This window comes from Bubalus kerabau, chromosome 1 (genome assembly GCF_029407905.1).
Source record: "Bubalus kerabau isolate K-KA32 ecotype Philippines breed swamp buffalo chromosome 1, PCC_UOA_SB_1v2, whole genome shotgun sequence".
Lineage (NCBI taxonomy): Eukaryota > Metazoa > Chordata > Mammalia > Artiodactyla > Bovidae > Bubalus > Bubalus kerabau.
The window spans coordinates 217415659-217434636 of NC_073624.1; the positions used below are offsets into that span (position 1 = coordinate 217415659).

The following is an 18978-nucleotide window of genomic DNA, read 5'->3' on the forward strand; positions in this document are numbered from 1 at the left end:
ACATGAGTTGCAACTCAGTATTTCATTTGACCATGGGAAGAATAGGGTCATAATCAGGGCCCACAGTAAAGCAGTATCAGAACAAAGACTTCCACAGTAATTTTTCCAGCAATAAATATATATGCCAGTATAAACTTCCTGATATCAATCCCAGAGGATGAAATTCAACATTGTGTATCAAAAATACTTGCACGATGCAGCAGGGCTGGGGGCCGCTAAGACTGTTTGTAGAATTGCTGACTTTTTTCAGTTATTGAAGAAGACAAGACCATTACATTTTATTCAATACACTGTGCATTCTAAACATGTTTGCATAACTTTTGATAGAAATGTTTTACTCTGCATATGAACAGCTGGTAAAAGAGGAAAGCAAATTCTAGATCACAAATAGTAGCAGCAACACTCCAGCTGTTTTACATGACTGCTAGACATCCCTCTAAATGCTGAACACACTTCCCTGACTCCTCACCCACAATGACCCCCTGGTGGTAGATGCTATCATTAACCCATTTTATAGAAGCAAAAAAGCAGAGGTCTGCTTAACCAGTCCCAGTCCCTTCTTCTCTGACCTGTCTTTGTTCTCTCATCAAATCTCTATGGCAGACCTGTCAGCTCAGAGGCCTAGAGAACCCACCCAGGAGCCAACCCTTTCCAGTAATCACAGTGTCTGTTTGCTGGCAGCCAGGATCACTGCATCTTATTATCATGTTAATATCAAACTGCCCATTGAAAACCAAGATTGAATTTGTTTGCAAAATCAGAACTAATTGCTTCTGAAACAAGGATGGAAGATATACTCAGATAGTTGATACGGTGACTATGTTGAATCGGAGACAAAATAATGAATGCTAATTAAAAGGGAAAATATGTTAACCATTGAAATAATCTGTCCTGTAAAATGAAGCTATAATTCCTCCGTTGTTAGGGTTATTTGAGTCATTATACTAAGTCATAAAATGACACAGGAGGAGTATAATGGCTTGTGTCATTTCAAAAGCTGCTTTGTGAGAGAGACAGACTCCCACGTGAGACACGCTACATCCTGGTATCTGTGGGCTCAGGAGTCTCTTTCCCAAATGAAGAAGGTCCCAGATATAAGATCCTGTCCAGAGGGAGTTCAGGTTTCCTAATAAACAGATGCCTATTAGAGAACTGTGGAAAAAAATGCCCAGTCTCTGTGGAGTAACTGTTGAGCACCTTGGAGTATTGTAAGCACCACCAGGCACTCACATGGTGCAAACACAAGCTGTTTACAGAAGCTTAAAATTTTAAAGGGCAAATATATAATAATGAGCATAGCAGCTAAACATTTATTGAGGCCTTATTATTCTGCTGGTACTATTATTACTACCAGCAAGAGTAAGTAACATGTTCTGAGCTCTCACAATGTTCCAGGCCCTTTACATGAACTGTCACATTCACACCTGCCAGCAGCTCCAAGGAGGAGAAAAGTGATGGTAGAAATGGGAAGAAGTGTGAGGAGTGAGCCAGGGAGAGTTTGTGAGCAAAGAAGACCTACTGGATGGGAAGGACCAAGACCACAAGGTGGACCCTGGTCATCAGGGAGAAGCACCTACTAATTCACTGATTCAGGCCTGCACATCACTCACAGTAAGCCAGCACCCTGTGTGGCTTCATTCCATCTGGCTTGGCCCAAGTATGGAGGCTGAGTGTGTGATATCTCCCAGGTCAAGGCTCAAATGCATCAGAAGAGACAAGCAGGTGCCAGAATCAACAGAAAGCCCTCAATGCCCCAGCATACTCCCAAGCCACCACCACATCAGCTTACTACTTCAAACCCATAGGAAAAGTATGTATTTTTAGTTTTTAGAGCAGAATCAGGGCCACCAAAAAGACATGTGGCTGGTATGGATGCAATTCCCAAAGCAGGAACATCTGTGTGTGTGTGTGTGTGTGTGTGTGTGTGTGTGTGTGTGTGAATGTCAACCTCTGGCCTGCAATTCATTTCAACTTGAGCCTCCGTGACCTGCCTTTCACCTGAGCTGTGTAATGGCCCAGGCAGCTAGAAAAGCATCTAACCTTCAAAGATGACAAGATTCAATAGCCAGAGGAGAATTTCCAAAAACATTGTATGTGCATGTAGAAAAGAGCTGGAAATGCATTAAGAGGGTACATACCAGGGAACACACCCTCTGCCAGGTAGGAGTGAGGGTGTGAGAAAGGGAACTTCAGCTTTGTTTCTCCATGTATCTAGTATTTGGCTCTAGACCAGGTATTGCTGGTTTAATCTGTTCAAAATCTAAACATGGAAGGTATTTTCAGAAATTTAAAAGAAATGCATGTTGTCAAGCCTACCCCTCACTGCCAGCCCTGCCTCTCCAGTAATGTTTGAAAAAGCCAAGGTGATTGAAATAGAAGATCTTTCAGGTGCAGGAAGGAGGGCTGAATAAAGGAAGTTCATCTGCATAAAAGCATCGGGGAATACTCAAAGATTCTAGTGAAGACCAACAGGTCAGATCTATTGAACTAAGTTTCTTCATTACTGTATTTTCAGGGCCTATTTAAGCAAAGCTATCAAAGCTGAAGGTATAATTATTCCAAATGTGGTTAGGATCCTGGAGACAGTCTATTTACTAAACATTCATAACAAACGTACTGCACTGCGCTGTGCTTAGTCACTCAGTTGTGTCCAAATCTTTGTGATCCCATGGACTATAGCCCGCCCGGCTGCTCTATCCATAGCGATTCTTCAGGCAAGAATACTGGAGTGGGTTGCCATGCCCTCCTCCAGGGGATCTTCCCAACCCAGGGATCAAACCCAGGTCTCCTGCATTGCAGGCGGATTCTTTACCGACCAACCTACCAGGGAAATCCAATATACCTACTATGTGCCAGTAATTGGGTAAAGAATTCAAAGATAATACTAGCATTGTATTAAATGTACTTCCTAAAACACCTATTACCTGTAACAATTCTTTGTAAACGTAATGATATTTAATTATTCTGAATGAATTTATTTGGGATAGGTGTTACCTTAACTGTTTTTAATCTTACTCACATCTTGAGACAGTAAAGAGTCTCTGCCCATGGACTTCTCCAGGAAAGAATACTGGAGTGGATTGCCATTCCCTTCTCCAGGGACTGAAACCGCATCTTCTGCTTGGCAGGTGGATTCTTTACCACTGAGCCACCAGGGAAGCCCAAAGAGTCTCACAGACTGCTGACTTGCTCAAGAAAATTTCTAACGGCAAGACATTCACTATTTATTTCAGGACCCCCATCACCACCCTCAGGCCATTCTGCCTTTAAGAGTGTCAGAAGCAGTTTGTGGGCCAATGGCTAAAGGCCAAAAGGAAGGAAGTTGCCAGACTATAAACCCAGATCTCTGGTGTCCTCCCATTCTGCACATTACTTGCATCAAGGTTTCCTTATACTTGAAACCAAACAGATATGTCCAGGGATCCTCATCAAACCTAAACTCACAATGCCCTCAAGTGTCTCCTGACCAGATCAGGAGGATTAGCGGGCGGATGTGATTATGTAAATTCCACTAAGTGCTCAGAGACTGTCTGCAGTCACCTTCCATTAAGGCAATGACACAGCATGGCCAATGGCACCAGGGGCTGGGAGGCAGAAACAGTGGGGTTTTAATTCAGAGTTCAGCTTGCGGAAGAGCTCGGCTGCTGGGGCCTGCATGCAAAACCAGTCTGTGTGGGTGGGTGCACGTGTGTGTGCGTGCATGCGTACACACACACACACACACACACACACAGACATTTACAAGCCACAACTAAAATTCTGCTTTGTTAATGAAAAGTGCTAAGCCAGCAGTGTAATAGCAGCTATTAGGGAAATATAAGTGAACAGTTAAGCTTCCTTTATTCCCTTGGGATAATGGATAGCAGTGTACTGCCTTAAAAATTCATTTCTCCCTAAAAAGGAGCAGAAGAGAAACTGCCACTATTACCCAAAGACCTTTGGCATCCCCATTTGATTTCTTGTTTGCTGATCGTGTTTGTTTGCTGGTCCAAGAAAGCAAGGTCCCTTTCTAGCCCTGAGACCTTAGAGGAAATCTTTTAGCAATGGACACACTAATTGGGGAAAAAAAAATCAAATGTTAAGCAAGAAGCCTAGGGCTGAGAATCTCCACTGCCTCTCTCCCTGAGCATTCCTGATCCTCCCTCTCTGCAGGAGGGAACAGAAGTACTGAGGGTTTTGCTACAGCTTCCAGCTAAGTTTATGTGAGCTCAGGTGTGTACACGAGGCTGAGTGCAGGTACATGCAATTCTGTCACTGGCTCTGTGATGTCATCTTCGAAAATATATTCTTACATTCCTGGGAGGCGATTCACTATTATGGGACATGTGCATGAGGGAAGAAATAGCCACATTTGTTTTCTAGTCACCAGCAACAAAGCCCATTCTGGGAGGGCTACATATGACCTAATAGGAAGAATAAGTCAGCAAAATTAAACAGAGGAGGGTAGATGGCATTAGGGACATTGCCTCTTTAGGTCAGGCCCAGAGCTGAAGCTGAAGTTCCAATACTTTGGCCACCTGATGCGAAGAGCTGACTCACTGGGGAAGACCCTGATGCTGGGAAAGATTGAGGGCAGGAGGAGAAGGGGATGACAGAGGATGAGATGGTTGGATGGCATCACCAACTCAATGGACATGAATCTGAGCAAACTCCGGGAGACAGTGAAGGACAGGGAAGCCTAATGTGCTACAGTTCATGGGGTTGCAAAGAGTCAGACATGACTGAGAGTCTGAACAACAGGAGACAGGCTGGAAGCTGATAGAGACATGGATCCAAGGAGATTAGCTGAACACCAATATCTGCAAACTATCAACACGACACCACTCACCACCAGTACTGCAGAATGCAAGCACAGTCACATCTACATTGTAACTTTCACTTGATCTGAAAGCTTTCTCCAAGCCAAGGTTGGAGCCACTGACAAACTCCTCACCTCTGCAGCAGCCCTCATTGGTAGGGGATTTTCTGGGTGGGGAGGCCAAGGATGAAGCCTCGTTTTCTTGGTCTTGTGCTTTCTCAACACCTTCTTCTCCCAGGTTCCTCTCACCTTTTCCCAAGTACCAGCTCCATGGCCACCCCTCCTGGAAGAAGTCTCAAACAGCCCCTTCCCTTCCCCCAAGCACGTCTGTCCCATGGCCATTGTTCCCAGTCCGTTGTTCATGCCCCACAGGCCTTCAGCACTGGCCACTTTGGACTATGCTCACTGAGGTCCCCAGCTCCTCCCACATACAGAAAAGATGCTCAAGGATGTATCGGCACAGAGAGCAGTAACCCTGTGTCCAAATACTATTCCAGAGTAGAACCTGGACCAACATATAAAGGTTACTAACAGAAAACCTCTGACTCAATACAAGGAAGACATCTCACACAGTGAGAACTGTCCAAGGACAGAGGTTCCATCTCAGAAGGTTGGGAATGAAGGCTCCCAGTACCACAAGAGTTCAAGCAGAGGTCATTTGGAGGAAGGGGTTCTACAAAAGGCACGCTCTGATTTCTGTAAGCATTCTTATATATGATGGATAATAAAGAGGCTGTTTCTATTTCTTTAATATTGTAGTCAAGTACACTGAACATCCTTGAATATATACATGTATCTGTATTTGCTTCCATGAGATAGGGTATCCAAAATGGAACCAAGGGGCCAATGAGGTCAAAATACCCACTGGAAATGTTGTACCAATTTGCACCCTGAAGGAAGCATTGGTCCATTATCCCAACCCTGTGTTCTGAAGACAGCTACCAAGATTTGCAGAGTAGAGTGCTTAGATTCACCACCAAAGGTCCACAGGTAATCAGCAGAGCCATTAAGAGCAGCAAGCCAATTTCACCCCATAACATGAAGTAAAAAAAAAAAAAAAAAAAAAAAAGGCACATGGAAAAATTGCTGAAGTTAGAGAGCAAGTAGATGAGCAGGAAATCAAGGGTCTCCCCAGTATGTGCCAGTCAGTTTGCAAGTACTCTGTGAGCTCACACAGGGGGCAGACAGCAGCAGCTGCGGTCCAAGCCCCCTCCCTGGCACCAGGTGGACCAAGCCTCCTGGCACCAGGCTTCTCCCCAGGACAGAGGATGGACCCTCAAGACTGCTACCTGCTGTTTTCCCAAGTTTCTTACTGGCTGAGCGGGCACCTTGGGCTGGAGTAGTTCTCCCCTAGCTTACTCTCAAGGACAGGAAGGACCAGTCTCAAGGGCCAAGGAGCAGAGGCAGACCTCAGAGAGAGGAGATTCTGGAGCCTGCAAGCCTCCTGGATGAAGCAAGACAGTGAATTTAGGCCAGTCACCAAGAACCACAATGGAGTCACGGAAAGCTCTTCAGGCTTGGCCTGTGATGGCTGGCAGAGTGCATCCCCAGTGGTGCCCTTCTCCTGTTTTCTTCCTGAAGGTAGATCCAAAGGCTATTCTGTAGTCCTCAGCAAACACACCTCCAGCTCTGAGGGAACCAAGGGGTGGATGAGATGGATGATACCTGACCATCAACAAGGCCAAGTCTCTGGCCCCAAAGGATGGTTGACCTTCAGATATACAGAGGACAGAGAGGGGCGGGGGGCGGGGCTGTAAGGAAGCTGCCAGCCACCAAGTCAGGGCAGGGAAAACAGTCAGGGTATGATGCCCCCCCCCAAGAATAGGGCCACTTCCACACCACGGTGACATACAGGTTACCTCCAGGTTCCCCATGGGGTTTCATAGGCACTTCTTAGTATTTTCTGGGTGTCTAGGAATGTGGTAGGTGCTATGCAGAAAACAGAGGGAATACAATACGCTGTTGACTTCATGATAAGAGCCCTAACCCTCACCTGCAGCATCACTGTGCAAGTTGGCTGACCCATCAGAGCTTCTAAGTAAGTCCATCAGCTTGGCCCTGCACCTCCAGCTCCTTTCATGACTCAACTGATTCATTCATCCATGAAGTATGTTGTGAATACCTGCAGGGTGTGAAGACCTGGAGTCACACTCCAGAGGGAACTAGATATTATGAGTAAGTGGGATAAGCATGATCAGGGTGGAGTGGGGGTAGGGGACATACTCTGCTGGTAGGGTACTCACTAACCATGACAACTGACACAACCCCCACATGACAAACAGAAAGGCCTTGGCAGATGTGAACTCACATGAGCCTGGCAAGGATCATCACCCCACCTGCTGGTTCCTTGAGCATCTGGAGTCTCAGATGAGAAACTTTCATTGAACACCTACTATGTTCCAGCATCATTTTAAAGTCATCCTCTGATGAGAAAATGCAGATTGCATGTAGGGAAGTATCTGGAAGTCTAAGAGGCCCTTATACAGAAGATGAGCTTTGAGCAGCCTTGCCCTGGTCCCCCATCTCTGCCACATAAAGGCTGTATAGGATTGAGCAAGTCACAAAGTGTCTGAGCCAGAGTCCCCACTCACTCTTAAACTCCTAGGAAAATGGTAAATACCACTGGTGCATGCTGCCCCTTCCCTGCCTTCTACCCCTGGCCCAGTCCCAACTGCAGCTGTGCATGGCTGCTCCCTTCTTGAAATTTTAACTTTAGTTTATAGGATTCTGACCTGCTAGCCTAGACTATATGCATCTGTGTTCCTACTCCTCTAGGCTACAAGCTCCAATGAGGGAAGCAAACACACACACACACTCTCTCACACCTAGTCTTCCAGCTCTTCTCACATAGCACACCATCTGGCTTTAAGAATAAGAATTCAAGAAAATTCAGTCCACATTTTCTTGTCAATTATAAAAAAAACTCTACCAGATCTTTAACAATGGCTCTTTTAAATCTACTTCAATTCATAAACAATTGTTGTTTTATTCTGATGCTTTCTTGAAAGCTTTTGCAATAAACTATAATTAAAAAGTAATTTAAAAACTCAGTCCATCCTAAGCTACAACACTATGTCCCTCTCTGGTGCAAAGCCACATAAAAGTTCTTTTCACACCTGGCCTGAGAGCCGACCCTGTCTGTGGCCTTCAAAGCTCTGTACACTCTGGCCCTGCCTCCCTCCCCAGGTGCTCGTAGCCAGGCCCCTCTCTGTCACCGCCTTTCTGCAGCCCAGGCCTCTCTCCTCCTATTTCCTCTAGGACACCAAGGCCCTTCCCTTTCTCTGAGCCAAGGCCTTTGCAAAGGCTGTTCCCCTCTCCAAGACCTCTTATTCCTGCTCTGTACCTTCTCCCCAGCTGGCACCTTACACCTTTCATCCCTTCAACCAACCTAAAGTGACTCTCTCTTATGGTACCCTGCTGTTATCCTACTTAATACATAGCACAATTTACATGATACTCCTTTATACCTGTCTTCCAGTAGACTTTAATCTCCACAAGAGTAGACTGTGTCTATTCATCACAGAATTCCAAACAGAGTCTGGCAAGTGAAAAGCACCATAAATACTTGTTAAAGAAATGATCACAGACTCCAATTAATGACCTCTAACCCACCATCACCAGGTCTTCACAGGCAGCTCAGTGGTAAAGAACCCGCCAGCCAAGCTGGAGATGTGGGTTCAATCCCTGGGTTGGGAAGATCCCCTGGGGAATAAAATGGCAACCCACTCCAGTATTCTTGCTTGGGAAATCCCATGGACAGAGGAGCCTGGCAGGCTACAGTCCTTGGGGTCACAAGGAGTCGAACACAACTGAGGGACTGAACAGCAGCAGCAACACACCATTACCAGTGTGCAGAAGCCCCTTTCCAAGAGACAGTTCTGCCAACAGGTGGGACTCAAGCCCGAAAGCCCTTCATCCCTATCACCTTCGCAGATACCTCCCTGGACACTAGTTCCAGGCCAGAGGGGAGCCCTGTCACTTGGCCCTCCACTTGGGATCCTCAGAGCCATGAGGTTTGAGCCAGAGCCTCCTGCCTTGCCCTCCAGTCAGCTAAGTGGGAAGCAGGGCACCCCAGCACCCCAGCTGCAGCAAGACCATGGACAAGACAGGCTGGAAGAGGGGCCTTCCACCTCTCAGTAAGACAACCACATTCATTTCAATGTGTACCCGTGAAAAACATCACTTAAGTGTGTGCCTTGGAAAGGTACCAAGGTCCCCAAACCAATTAACTTTCATCTCTCCTGTCCTTCTGTGCGTGGAAGGCCTTGCTGACTGCCCATCCCCTCTGTGAGGAACATTAAAGACAGGACATTAGCTTGAGAACATTCTATTTAAAACAAAAGTACATCCAAAGATAGCCTCAGACACCCATCTAAATCACCCCGAGTCCATTTTCTGGCCCCGGAACCCTCATGGTCAGTGCCCCAGATGGGTCCTAGCCTGGTGCCTGACATCCATAAAGAATGTCTTTCATGGTTCATTGGTTGAATTAATCTGATATAAAATGTCTAAACTAGAAACCTGTGAGTTGAGATCTTGATGAGTTTCGGCAGAGCAGCGAGCAGGCCACAGCAGATTTATTAATAACAAAGGCGAAGGAAAGAAGTTTAAAAAACTTAAAACAGAAGTAAGTTACAGTGGGAAAAACAACGTGATCAATTCTGAAAAAGAAGACGATGTTGTGTCCTGAGGCCACACTGACCTTGCTCCCCTGGACACAGGGCACAGCTCTCTCCAGACCCTGGAAAGTGGCCAAGAACAGGCAGGCGACACACACATGCCATGAGTCTCAGGTGGCTTAAGCTTGTCTGCTGCCTCTTGTTTAAGGGTGGACGGGCTAAAATGACAACTCACACCCATGTGCCACTCAGCACACCCTGAGCCCTGATGGAAATCACGCCTCGCCATGACCTCTCCAAATTAGGCACACCCACCTCAACCTCCTGTTTTCTAATCCATCTCAAATGATGCACAAAATGTGTTACTCTATGTGACTTCGTGACTAAACCACCACCATGCATTCCTTAATATGTAACAGCACCAAGAAGCACAGCAACAGAAGCACAGCAACTGCAGCCCAGTGATCTGGGGCAGAACCACAGAGCAGGGAGGTATGCTTAATGCTTTCTAACAAAGCTACGACAAACCTAGACAGCATATTAAAAAGCAGAGACATTATTTCGCTAAAAAGGTCTGTATAGTCAAAGCTATGATTTTTCTAATAGTCATGTATGGATGTGAGAGTTGGATCATAAAGAAGGCTGAGCACTGAACAACTGATGCTTTCGAACTGTGGTGATGGAGAAGAGCCTTGAGAGTCCCCTGGACAGCAAGGAGATCAAACCAGTCAATCCCAAAGGAAATCAACCCTGAATATTCATTGGAAGGACTGATGCTGAAACTGAGGCTCCAATACTTTGGCCACCTGATGAAAAGAGCCAACTCACTAGAAAAAACTCTGATGCTGGGAAAGACTGAGGACAAGAGGAGGAGGGAACGACACAGAATGAGACAATTGGATGGCATCACTGACTCAATGGACATGAGTTTGAGCAAACTCCAGGAGATGGTGAAGGACAGGGAAGCCTAGCCTGCCACAATCCATGGGGTCGCAAAGAGTCGGACACGACTTTTTGATTGCAAAACAACAGAGACAGGGAGGGGGATGAGAGAGTCATGCTCCATCAGTCCCTGTCGACAGCCACTCCCATCTCCACACACGCTTGGCTCACTAGCTCTCCAGCAACCTTGCATCTGGGCATGTGTGTCTTCAGAGAATTCCACCATAACACATTCTCCATCTCCTCCAGATAGAATCAGGCTCAAAAAAAGAGAGCCAGAGAGAAGAGACAAGGCTCCTTTGCTTTGGATCCACTAGAAACTGAACTGCCCTCTCGAGCAGGAGGCCCTTCTCTAGCAGTGCAGCCAGGAGGTGGGGATGGCAGGCTGGCAGAGGGCGCTGGAGAGTATTCGCGCAGGGCAGAGGATCCAGTCCCTGAGAGTTACACCCAGAAACTGCCCAGTCAGGCAGGAGATCATGAGACTGAGAGGCCTCACCAAGTAGCCCTGCCCTCATCCAACCTGCCTTCAGACGTAACTCTGCTTTGGCACCGGCAGTATGGTTTGGGAAAAAAAAAAAAATGCAAGGAAACAGGGCAAGATATGGGTCTGGGACATTTTCCTGACAGATGTGATTTTTATGTATTTTTAATGTATTTATGAAACTTGCCTAGTGAATCTGCCTTCCAATGTAAAGGTCTGCCTCTCACTCCTCTCCTGGCTCCAAGGGACTACAGATTCCACATGATGATTCTCATCTCCATTATGAATTGTTTTTGACTCTCTGCTGCTTTGGTCCTCAAGCTCATCTAATCAATACCCCTGCTTCAGAGAGGAAAACAAAGGTGGGGAGAAGCTAACTGGCTTTGCATGAGTTGTTCAGTCTTGCTTAGTGAAGGCCTCAGAAGCAGCTCAGGGGTGGAGGCATATGGTACTTCTTTCCTTTGAAAAAATAGCCTTGGTTTAAAGAAATTAAATATCTATGTATTTAAGTGACATGGAGTTTGAATGACTGCTTTTGGAAAAACCACAGAGAGGAAAAACAAATCCAGAATGACTGTTTTTGGCATAGAAAGAAGGAAAAGGGGTTAATAGCCGAGCTCCCCGCTAACCCCTCTATAAGGGGAAAGAGTCAGGAGAGAAGTTCCCAGGAGTGTGTGTGGAGGGGATCTAGGATTAGGAACAGATTGACTCCTGGGCCACAGCACTGTAGGCAAAAGCGAACTAGACAGTGAAAGCTCACACCCATGGCTCCGCAGCAGAGGGGGCTGCATCCCTCCATCCTGGTTCCAAATCTGCCCCTTACAGCCCTGTGCAACCAAGGGAGTTACTGATGGAAACTCAATAATCCCATCTGTAAAATGGGAATCATAATACAGACCGAGAGACCCCTTTGGGAAATCCATAAGGGCACTTCTGCTCAGTGAGCTGAACACAGTAGTGAGACGGGCTAGGACCTGGGACCCTTGCTGCAATGCTTGCACCTGGACACATCTCTCCCCCAGCAATGAAATACAAAGAAACTGTAGGGACTAAAAACAACCCAGGGCATGTGCAGTTGGGGCAAATTCTGGACGCAAAAGATACCAAGAGACCAAAAAACCCAACTGCCACTTTTGAAGTGCCTGGAGCAAAAACAGGGTGTTGGCAGTAAAAGCAGGGTACTGCACATGTGCCCTGCACACAACACTACCCAAGGGGTGGGCACACCACCTCAGCCACCCCTCTGGCCTGGGCCCTGGACACACCCCCACCCTCACCCCATATGAGGAACAAGCAAGGGAAACTGCTTTTATTCTCACTCCCTCCTGCTACAGTAGGGGCCCGAGGAAAGCCTTGCCTGAGTTTCTTGTCTGGCCTCTAGTCAATTTCTATTGATTGGGGGAAGGCCAAGAACCCTGGTCGGTTAACAGTAGGTGGCCAGCAAGTGGCAGCTCTGGAACCAACCACTCTCTCTCTGTTTTCTTCAGTACCCTCGGGAAGGTGTTTGCAAAACAACAGACCACAGCGGTGGGTTTTCTGTTTAGAAAGCTGACTGATTCAGAAGTGGGCCCACACTCCAAACTCCACTGCACGTATTCCACAAATAGCCTAGAAACAGCATCAAGCCCTCATTAGCACCCTACCTAGACAACATGGCAAACAAAGATCCCTCGAGGCTAGCATAGAACACAAGGCAATTCATAGGCCCCTTGAAGAAAGGGTATGCGTGGCATTCAGACAAAATTATAGTAAGGAATGCGGGCATGATTCCACTTTGGTAACTGGAAACAATGCCTGGAATTGTGAAGCACCAGAAAGCCATCCAGGTACCCAGGAATCACCCACCTTCCACGTGGCTGTGTGTCTCCCAAACTGAGACAGACACATGTGTGTATAATCAACCCGTTCAAAGTCCCTGTAGCAGGAGGCAGTGCTTTGCTGTAAAACAAAACTGAGATGAAATAACCGTCATCCTTTCAAATATCCTCTGAGAGTTTGGTATTTGAGGCGCATCCTGTGATGTACTTCTCTCTGACCTCAGACACTTTGATTCTGTTTTTCAAGTTCACATAAAAGACAGAGAGCTCTCAGATTGGTCCACTGCACTGCCAGCCTCGACTGGATCTGAATTCTTCACTGGTGCCGAGAATTCGTTGTTATTCCAGATAATTAGGAAGTAGAGATAAAGGACCATTACGTTAGAGAGGCCTGGCCCACTGGGAAGACCAGCTGTCGGCTCCTTATTTAAAAACAGATTAGTTCCCACTGCTCCCAGAAGGCTTCCAAGGGTACACTCAGACATCGAGAGTCCCACCCCTGACATCCTTCCCTGTCATTCACGATGCACGTGCAGAATTTGAGAATGCAGCTTGTCTGGAAGACTTAAAACAAATGCTTCAATTTTCCATTCTCCAAATGAAAATCAATGGCAACAGAGAGGCAAAATCAATGTTCAGCGCTCTGTAGGGAGAAGCCCTCCCCATCTCTCGCCCACCCAGAACAATAAATCAGAATGAGCTATCCCACTGGCAGTGAATTCCTGAGAGCAGATCCCTCTGCAGGTAGTATGACTTTCTGTCCATTTTTTCATCAATCACACCCTAAGAGGGTATTCTCTTTAAGAAGAGCTGAGAGAATATTTTTAAAACTTAAGTTAGAAAGAGTAACACACTGCTGTACTAAAAACTCTTCTTCCCTAAACTGATTTGCCACTAGGATCTTTGGCACCTAAGACCAGAATTTGACTTAACTGTTTCCCCAAGGTCCACTGTGCATTATCAAACATTAAAGAATGCTCAGGCACCCCAGTGACCCACTTCCCAAAACAAACCATGATCTGTTGTCACCAATGGTTAGCTTACATCCACCACAATGCCATATAAACCTAAATCATACAATTCATATTTTTTGTCCTCTGTCACTCAGCAGAATTATTATGAGATTCATCCATGCTGTAGCACGTATCAATAGCTTATTCTTTTTTTCATTGTTGAGTATTACTCCATTGCAATGAATATACCACAGCTTGTTATCTGTTCACCTGTTGATGAATGTTTGGGCTGTTTCCAGCTTTTAGCTGTTACAAGTAAAGCTGCTATGAACATTTGTGAGTCAGCCTTTACATGGACATATGCTTTCATTACATATTCTAGAAGCAAATCTTTTGTTGGACATATGTTTTGCAAATATTTTCTCCCAGTGTGGCTTGTCCTTTTATTAGTCTAACAGTGTCTTTGAAGATCAAAGTTTTTACTTTTGATGAAATCCAATTTGGTTATTTTCTTTCTTTTTTTTTTTTTTCTGGCATTTATAGTTCATGGTTTCTTTGTGCTCTGTTTAAGAAATCTTTATTAATCCCAAGGTTACTACTCTTGCTTCCTTCTAAAAGCTTTATCATCTCAGCTCTTATATTTAGGTCTATGATCCACTTCAAGTTATTTTTAATATTGTACATTATATAATCACTAAGATTTATATCGATAAAGTGCTGTGGTATCATAAAATACTTATTTGTAAATATCAATTGAAGAGAACCCAATACAAAGTGTTATATACATGATAAACACCACTCAATAAGCAAGTTTTGACAAAAACAAATCAATGGACAAAAGTACAGGAAAGAATGGAAGGCGATGTAGTGGAATATTTTAATTACTATTTTTAGATTCTATGACCATGGCTTGTTTCCTGTTTCTTTGTATTTGTCTATACTTTTCAGTGTTTTCCATAATGAGCCTCAATTACCACAATATCAAAAATAAATTAGAATGTTAAGAAAAAGTCACCTAAGAGAAGCTTTTGTGACCCCAGGTTTCCTTCACACTGCTCTTAAGTGCATCAGTGGCCCTCTTAGAGCACCTAAAAGATAAGCATGCTACCAAGAATTAACCCTCTCCCCACCCTATTCAATACAGCTCAACAGCAGGAAGAGATAAAACGCAGCATTTCCAAAGAGAATCTGAGTTTAGCTGAAGTCTCTCAATGAAACCAACCACAAGCACAATACCATCCTAATACTGGGGGAGTGTTTGCACTGAAATTGCTAGTCCAGCCACCCTGACACCAGGTGGTCACAAATGTGTGTGTAAAACCACTTCTCCACTCACTTAGTCTCCAAGGACAAAGAAAGCTAATGAATTTCTCTTGTGAATGCGCTTATAGTCCTCCCGTCTCAACTTGCTTGCAAAGACAGCCCAAGTCCTCAGCCTCACAAGCAGCCCCAGGCCAACCAGCCATCTCTCCATGTGTGTGCATCCTGACTGTCTGGCAGGCGGGATTTACCCCTTGAGCTGCTGCAGAGGCCAGACTGCCTGATGGGATTGCCTACAGATGTTTCAGAGAGAGAAAGATGACTTCCCTGATTAATGAATAAATGAGTTGTCAACACGGCCTCCCTGGTCAGAGGGGATCCCTGAAGTATAATGTGGAAGGACAGATGTTTCATCTGGGAAGATGTCCAAGACCCAAGAAGAAGTGTGTACTGGGCTGATAAGGGCTGAGTAATACAGCCTCCAAAGGGGAGGGGAGGCAGGCACAACCACAGAGACCACCACCACAGAGCTCCCCCTGGACACAGGCCACCTCCCCAATCCTGAGGAGGACACGGGCATGCCCCTCAGTCAGAGCCTCCTCTTTGGGCTGTTTTTCCAGTCAATGAATGATACCCATCATCAGAAATGCAGTTTTTGTCCAACTCCTCACCTGTCGTGAATCACAAAGCAGGCAGCAAGCTTCCGTGGGCAGGAAATCCAAAGGCCAGAACAGTGGGCAGGGCCCCTGGGGTGAGCTACTTATTCTCAGGAGCATGCAAATGAGGGGTTTTCTGGCTGGACTTCCAGAATGAATCAGAAAATAGTAATATCTATTACCATAACTGCTGTAGTCATTGTAAAACTAGTTGTCCTTACGTGACACTAAACTATGAACCTCTGTCTTTCTGACCTCTCACAAAAAAATACACACAAAATGTTCTACGCAAGGATTAGTAAAGCTTACCACCAATAAACCCTCTCTGCAAGAATCACTAAAGGATGTATCCCAGCAAATGGGCAAGAGGAAGGGGGTAAACAACTTTCTTTAAACCCATGTTAGAGTGGAGGGAACCCAGAATCAGAAAGGTCGAGTAACTTGCCAAGGTCACACAGCTAGAAAGTAGCCAACCTGGGAATGGAGCCTAGAAATGGTCTCATTCTCAAATCTATGCTCTGAGCCACTGAACTCTGTAGCCACCAGGAGATGCCAGAGATGAGGATAACACTTTCAACACAAGCAAAAAAGTGGTGGTGTTTCCAAACAGAAACATGGCATGCCCAGAAAAGCACCATTTACACCTAGATATTCCTGAATACCAGTGAGGTTGCTGCCTCTGCCTCAAACAGATTAAAGCTTATAACTAAAACTCTCTTGTCTGGGACTTGCAGACAGGGCTATATTCCAGGAGGAAACAGGCAATGGACTGTCCATGTTATACACACACACACACACACACACCCCCCCATAAAACCAGATGGTCGATCAACACAACACTATTCCAAGGAGTATTTGGTATTTGCAGCAAAAGAGACCACACTGTTTGTCCTTCAGAGAGTGAAGAAGTCTTGTGTGGCAGGAGAATCTAGGAGAGCTTTCTCAGGGTATATATGCCTTAGAAGGACTTTTGAAGAACAACAAAAAATCATTGTTTTTCACATCCCACCCTGCATGCAGTGATCTAGATTTTCCTTGAGAGGAGAAATAGGGTCTCTTGTTTACCTCTGCCGCCTCAAGACCTGACACAGGCCCGGCACATAGTAGGTACCTAATACCTTTTTGTTAAATGACAAGGAATGAGTGGATAGACAAAACAGATCAAATGATGTGGTCTATGCATGGTAGTGACGAAAGACATAAGCTTTGGAGCTCAACAGTCCTCGACACAGCTGTCACTTACTAACGACACAAGCAAATGACCAACTCCTCTCTCTGCCTCAGTTCTCTCATTTTTAGAATGAAGACAAAAATAAGCACCAACTTGAAAAAATCACTGGAGGAATTCATGGCTACAGGTCCTGAGCATAATGCCTGGCATATGCTAGATAGGGTTCAGGGGTGAAATCCGGCTTTAATTCCACCGAGAACACCAGGGAAGAGCAAAGTACATTATAACACCTTGAATCCCAGTCTTATGGAGACAAAACTTGACTGTTGTTAGGTGATCACAGAGGCCAGGTCCGCGGCTGCAGGTGCTGGGTTTGCAGGGCCCTGTGCTATCAGGCCACTCCCAAGCGCCGCTTCACTGCTGGACTGCCTGCCAGAGCATGGGAACTCCCCACACATGTTCTTAGGAACTGAGGGAACTGAAAGCATGTCCCCAAAAGAGCGGCCACAGGGGCAAGCATTGCTCAGACTTCAAGAACTAAGAGATGGGATAGGACTCATTCTGCATGGTCCCAGGGTCAAATTGGAACCAACCAAAGGGCAAATGTTATAACAAGTCAGATTTATCAGAAAGGCTACTCTTCTTCGCCTAAGTTTATGGTGCAGTGTAGGTAAATGGCTGAGAAAGTTGCCAAATTCAAGCGTGTGTAACTCCACTGCCTCTTGCTGCACCTCTCCACTTTAGAGTCAGTACAGGGACAAGGGTGGGAATGGCACTGAAATCACCTTTCTCCCACCTGCATTCCATCCAACCCCATTCTTTTTTTTTTCTAATTTTATTTTATTTTTAAATTTTACATAATTGTATTAGTTTTGCCAAACCAACCCCATTCTTGAAGAAAGTTTGTCGGGTGTGTGCGTGCATGCGTGTGTGTGTGTGTGCGCTCTTACTTCAAGTATTTCTGCAGGACTGAAGGCAGAAGTAGCCTGAATTCAAAGGCTCATTTGTAAAAATCTAAGCTCCAGTGTTTTGGTCATCTGATGCAAACAGACAATTCATTGGAAAAGTCCTTGATGCTGGGAGAGACTGAGTGCAGAAGGAGAAGAGGGCGTCAGAGGATGAGATGGCTGGATGGCATCACCGATGCAATGAATATGAACTCGGGTAAACTCCAGGAGATGGTGAGGGAGAGGGAGGCCTGGTGTGCTGCAATCCAAGGTGTTGCAAAGAGTCAGACACAACTGTGTGACTAAATACCAACAAAGCCCAGCAGAAGCTCAGAATGGGTGGAGGGTACAGGACAAAGGCTTTAACAACCCTGAAGATGAAGGGAGAGACTTCCCCCTGTGCTGAGGAAGTGAGTATCAAGTGCTTTGCCCTGAGGAAACAGGAAGACACGTTCTCAGAGAGAATTCTGCTGTGGCTGTCTTGAGGAGCAGGACCCCAAACCAGGACTCTCAGCCTGGCAAAGATTCACACATCCCATGGAGTGCTGAAGCAGATAAACCCCCAACTCTGACTTCAAGGGACCTTCAAGGATTATCATGGGGAGGATGTCTGTGGCAACCAGAAGACTAAAGAGAAACTTCCTGGATCCTGAAGTCATCCAAGGAGGAGGAATGGCCCCCCACAATGACCAGGAAGGGGTTTTCTGTTCATCTGCTTGGATGAGGGCTCAGAGTCAGATAAAGTTGATTCAAAGGAAATTAAAAGGTTAAGTTTCTTAGCAAATGTGTTTGAGAACTGAGATGCATACCACAGCAAGACGGCATGTACCATGCACCACATAAGACACAGATCAAACACCTGTCCCCTCCTCCCCACTGTCCCCCAGCCAGAGGTCAGGTACCCCAGATCTGGTGGCTGGAGAATACCTTGGAGCCCTTGGTTACCTGGGGAGCAGGTGCTTGCGGCTGACACACAGGGCAGTCTGGTAGTCCTGGGTCACACACACCTTGTGAGGGCTGCATTTCACCTTCAGGCAGGGATCTTTGGATGGGTCCAGGGCTGAGGCAAGAAAAGCAAGAAGAGAAGAGTTAGGACCTCCAGGTAAATTTAATTTATACTTATACTCAAATAAACAACTGGGAAACAAACAGACCACGTGTTTGCACTCTGCACTGTTTACTTAGGCTGGAGGGAATTAGACTAAAAACCCAAACCAGGGGGAATTCTGTGTCTATGCCACGTGCTTTTCTTCAGCATCAGGACAGTGATTCTTTTGTGCTTTGGGAGTTTCAGTATCTTCATCTTGGCCAGGAATTTATTTAGAACCCTGTGT

General features: G+C 45.8%; 1 protein-coding gene across 1 annotated transcript in view; it reads right to left on the reverse strand.

Annotated features, from left to right (window-relative positions):
- SPOCK1 (SPARC (osteonectin), cwcv and kazal like domains proteoglycan 1) overlaps nt 1-18978 on the reverse strand; it is a 579344-nt gene that overhangs the window by 180349 nt on the left and 380017 nt on the right. Inside the window, exon 4 of the mRNA XM_055554552.1 lies at nt 18590-18704. Coding sequence (XP_055410527.1) covers nt 18590-18704 — 115 coding nt within the window. The remainder of the gene's footprint in view (nt 1-18589; nt 18705-18978) is intronic.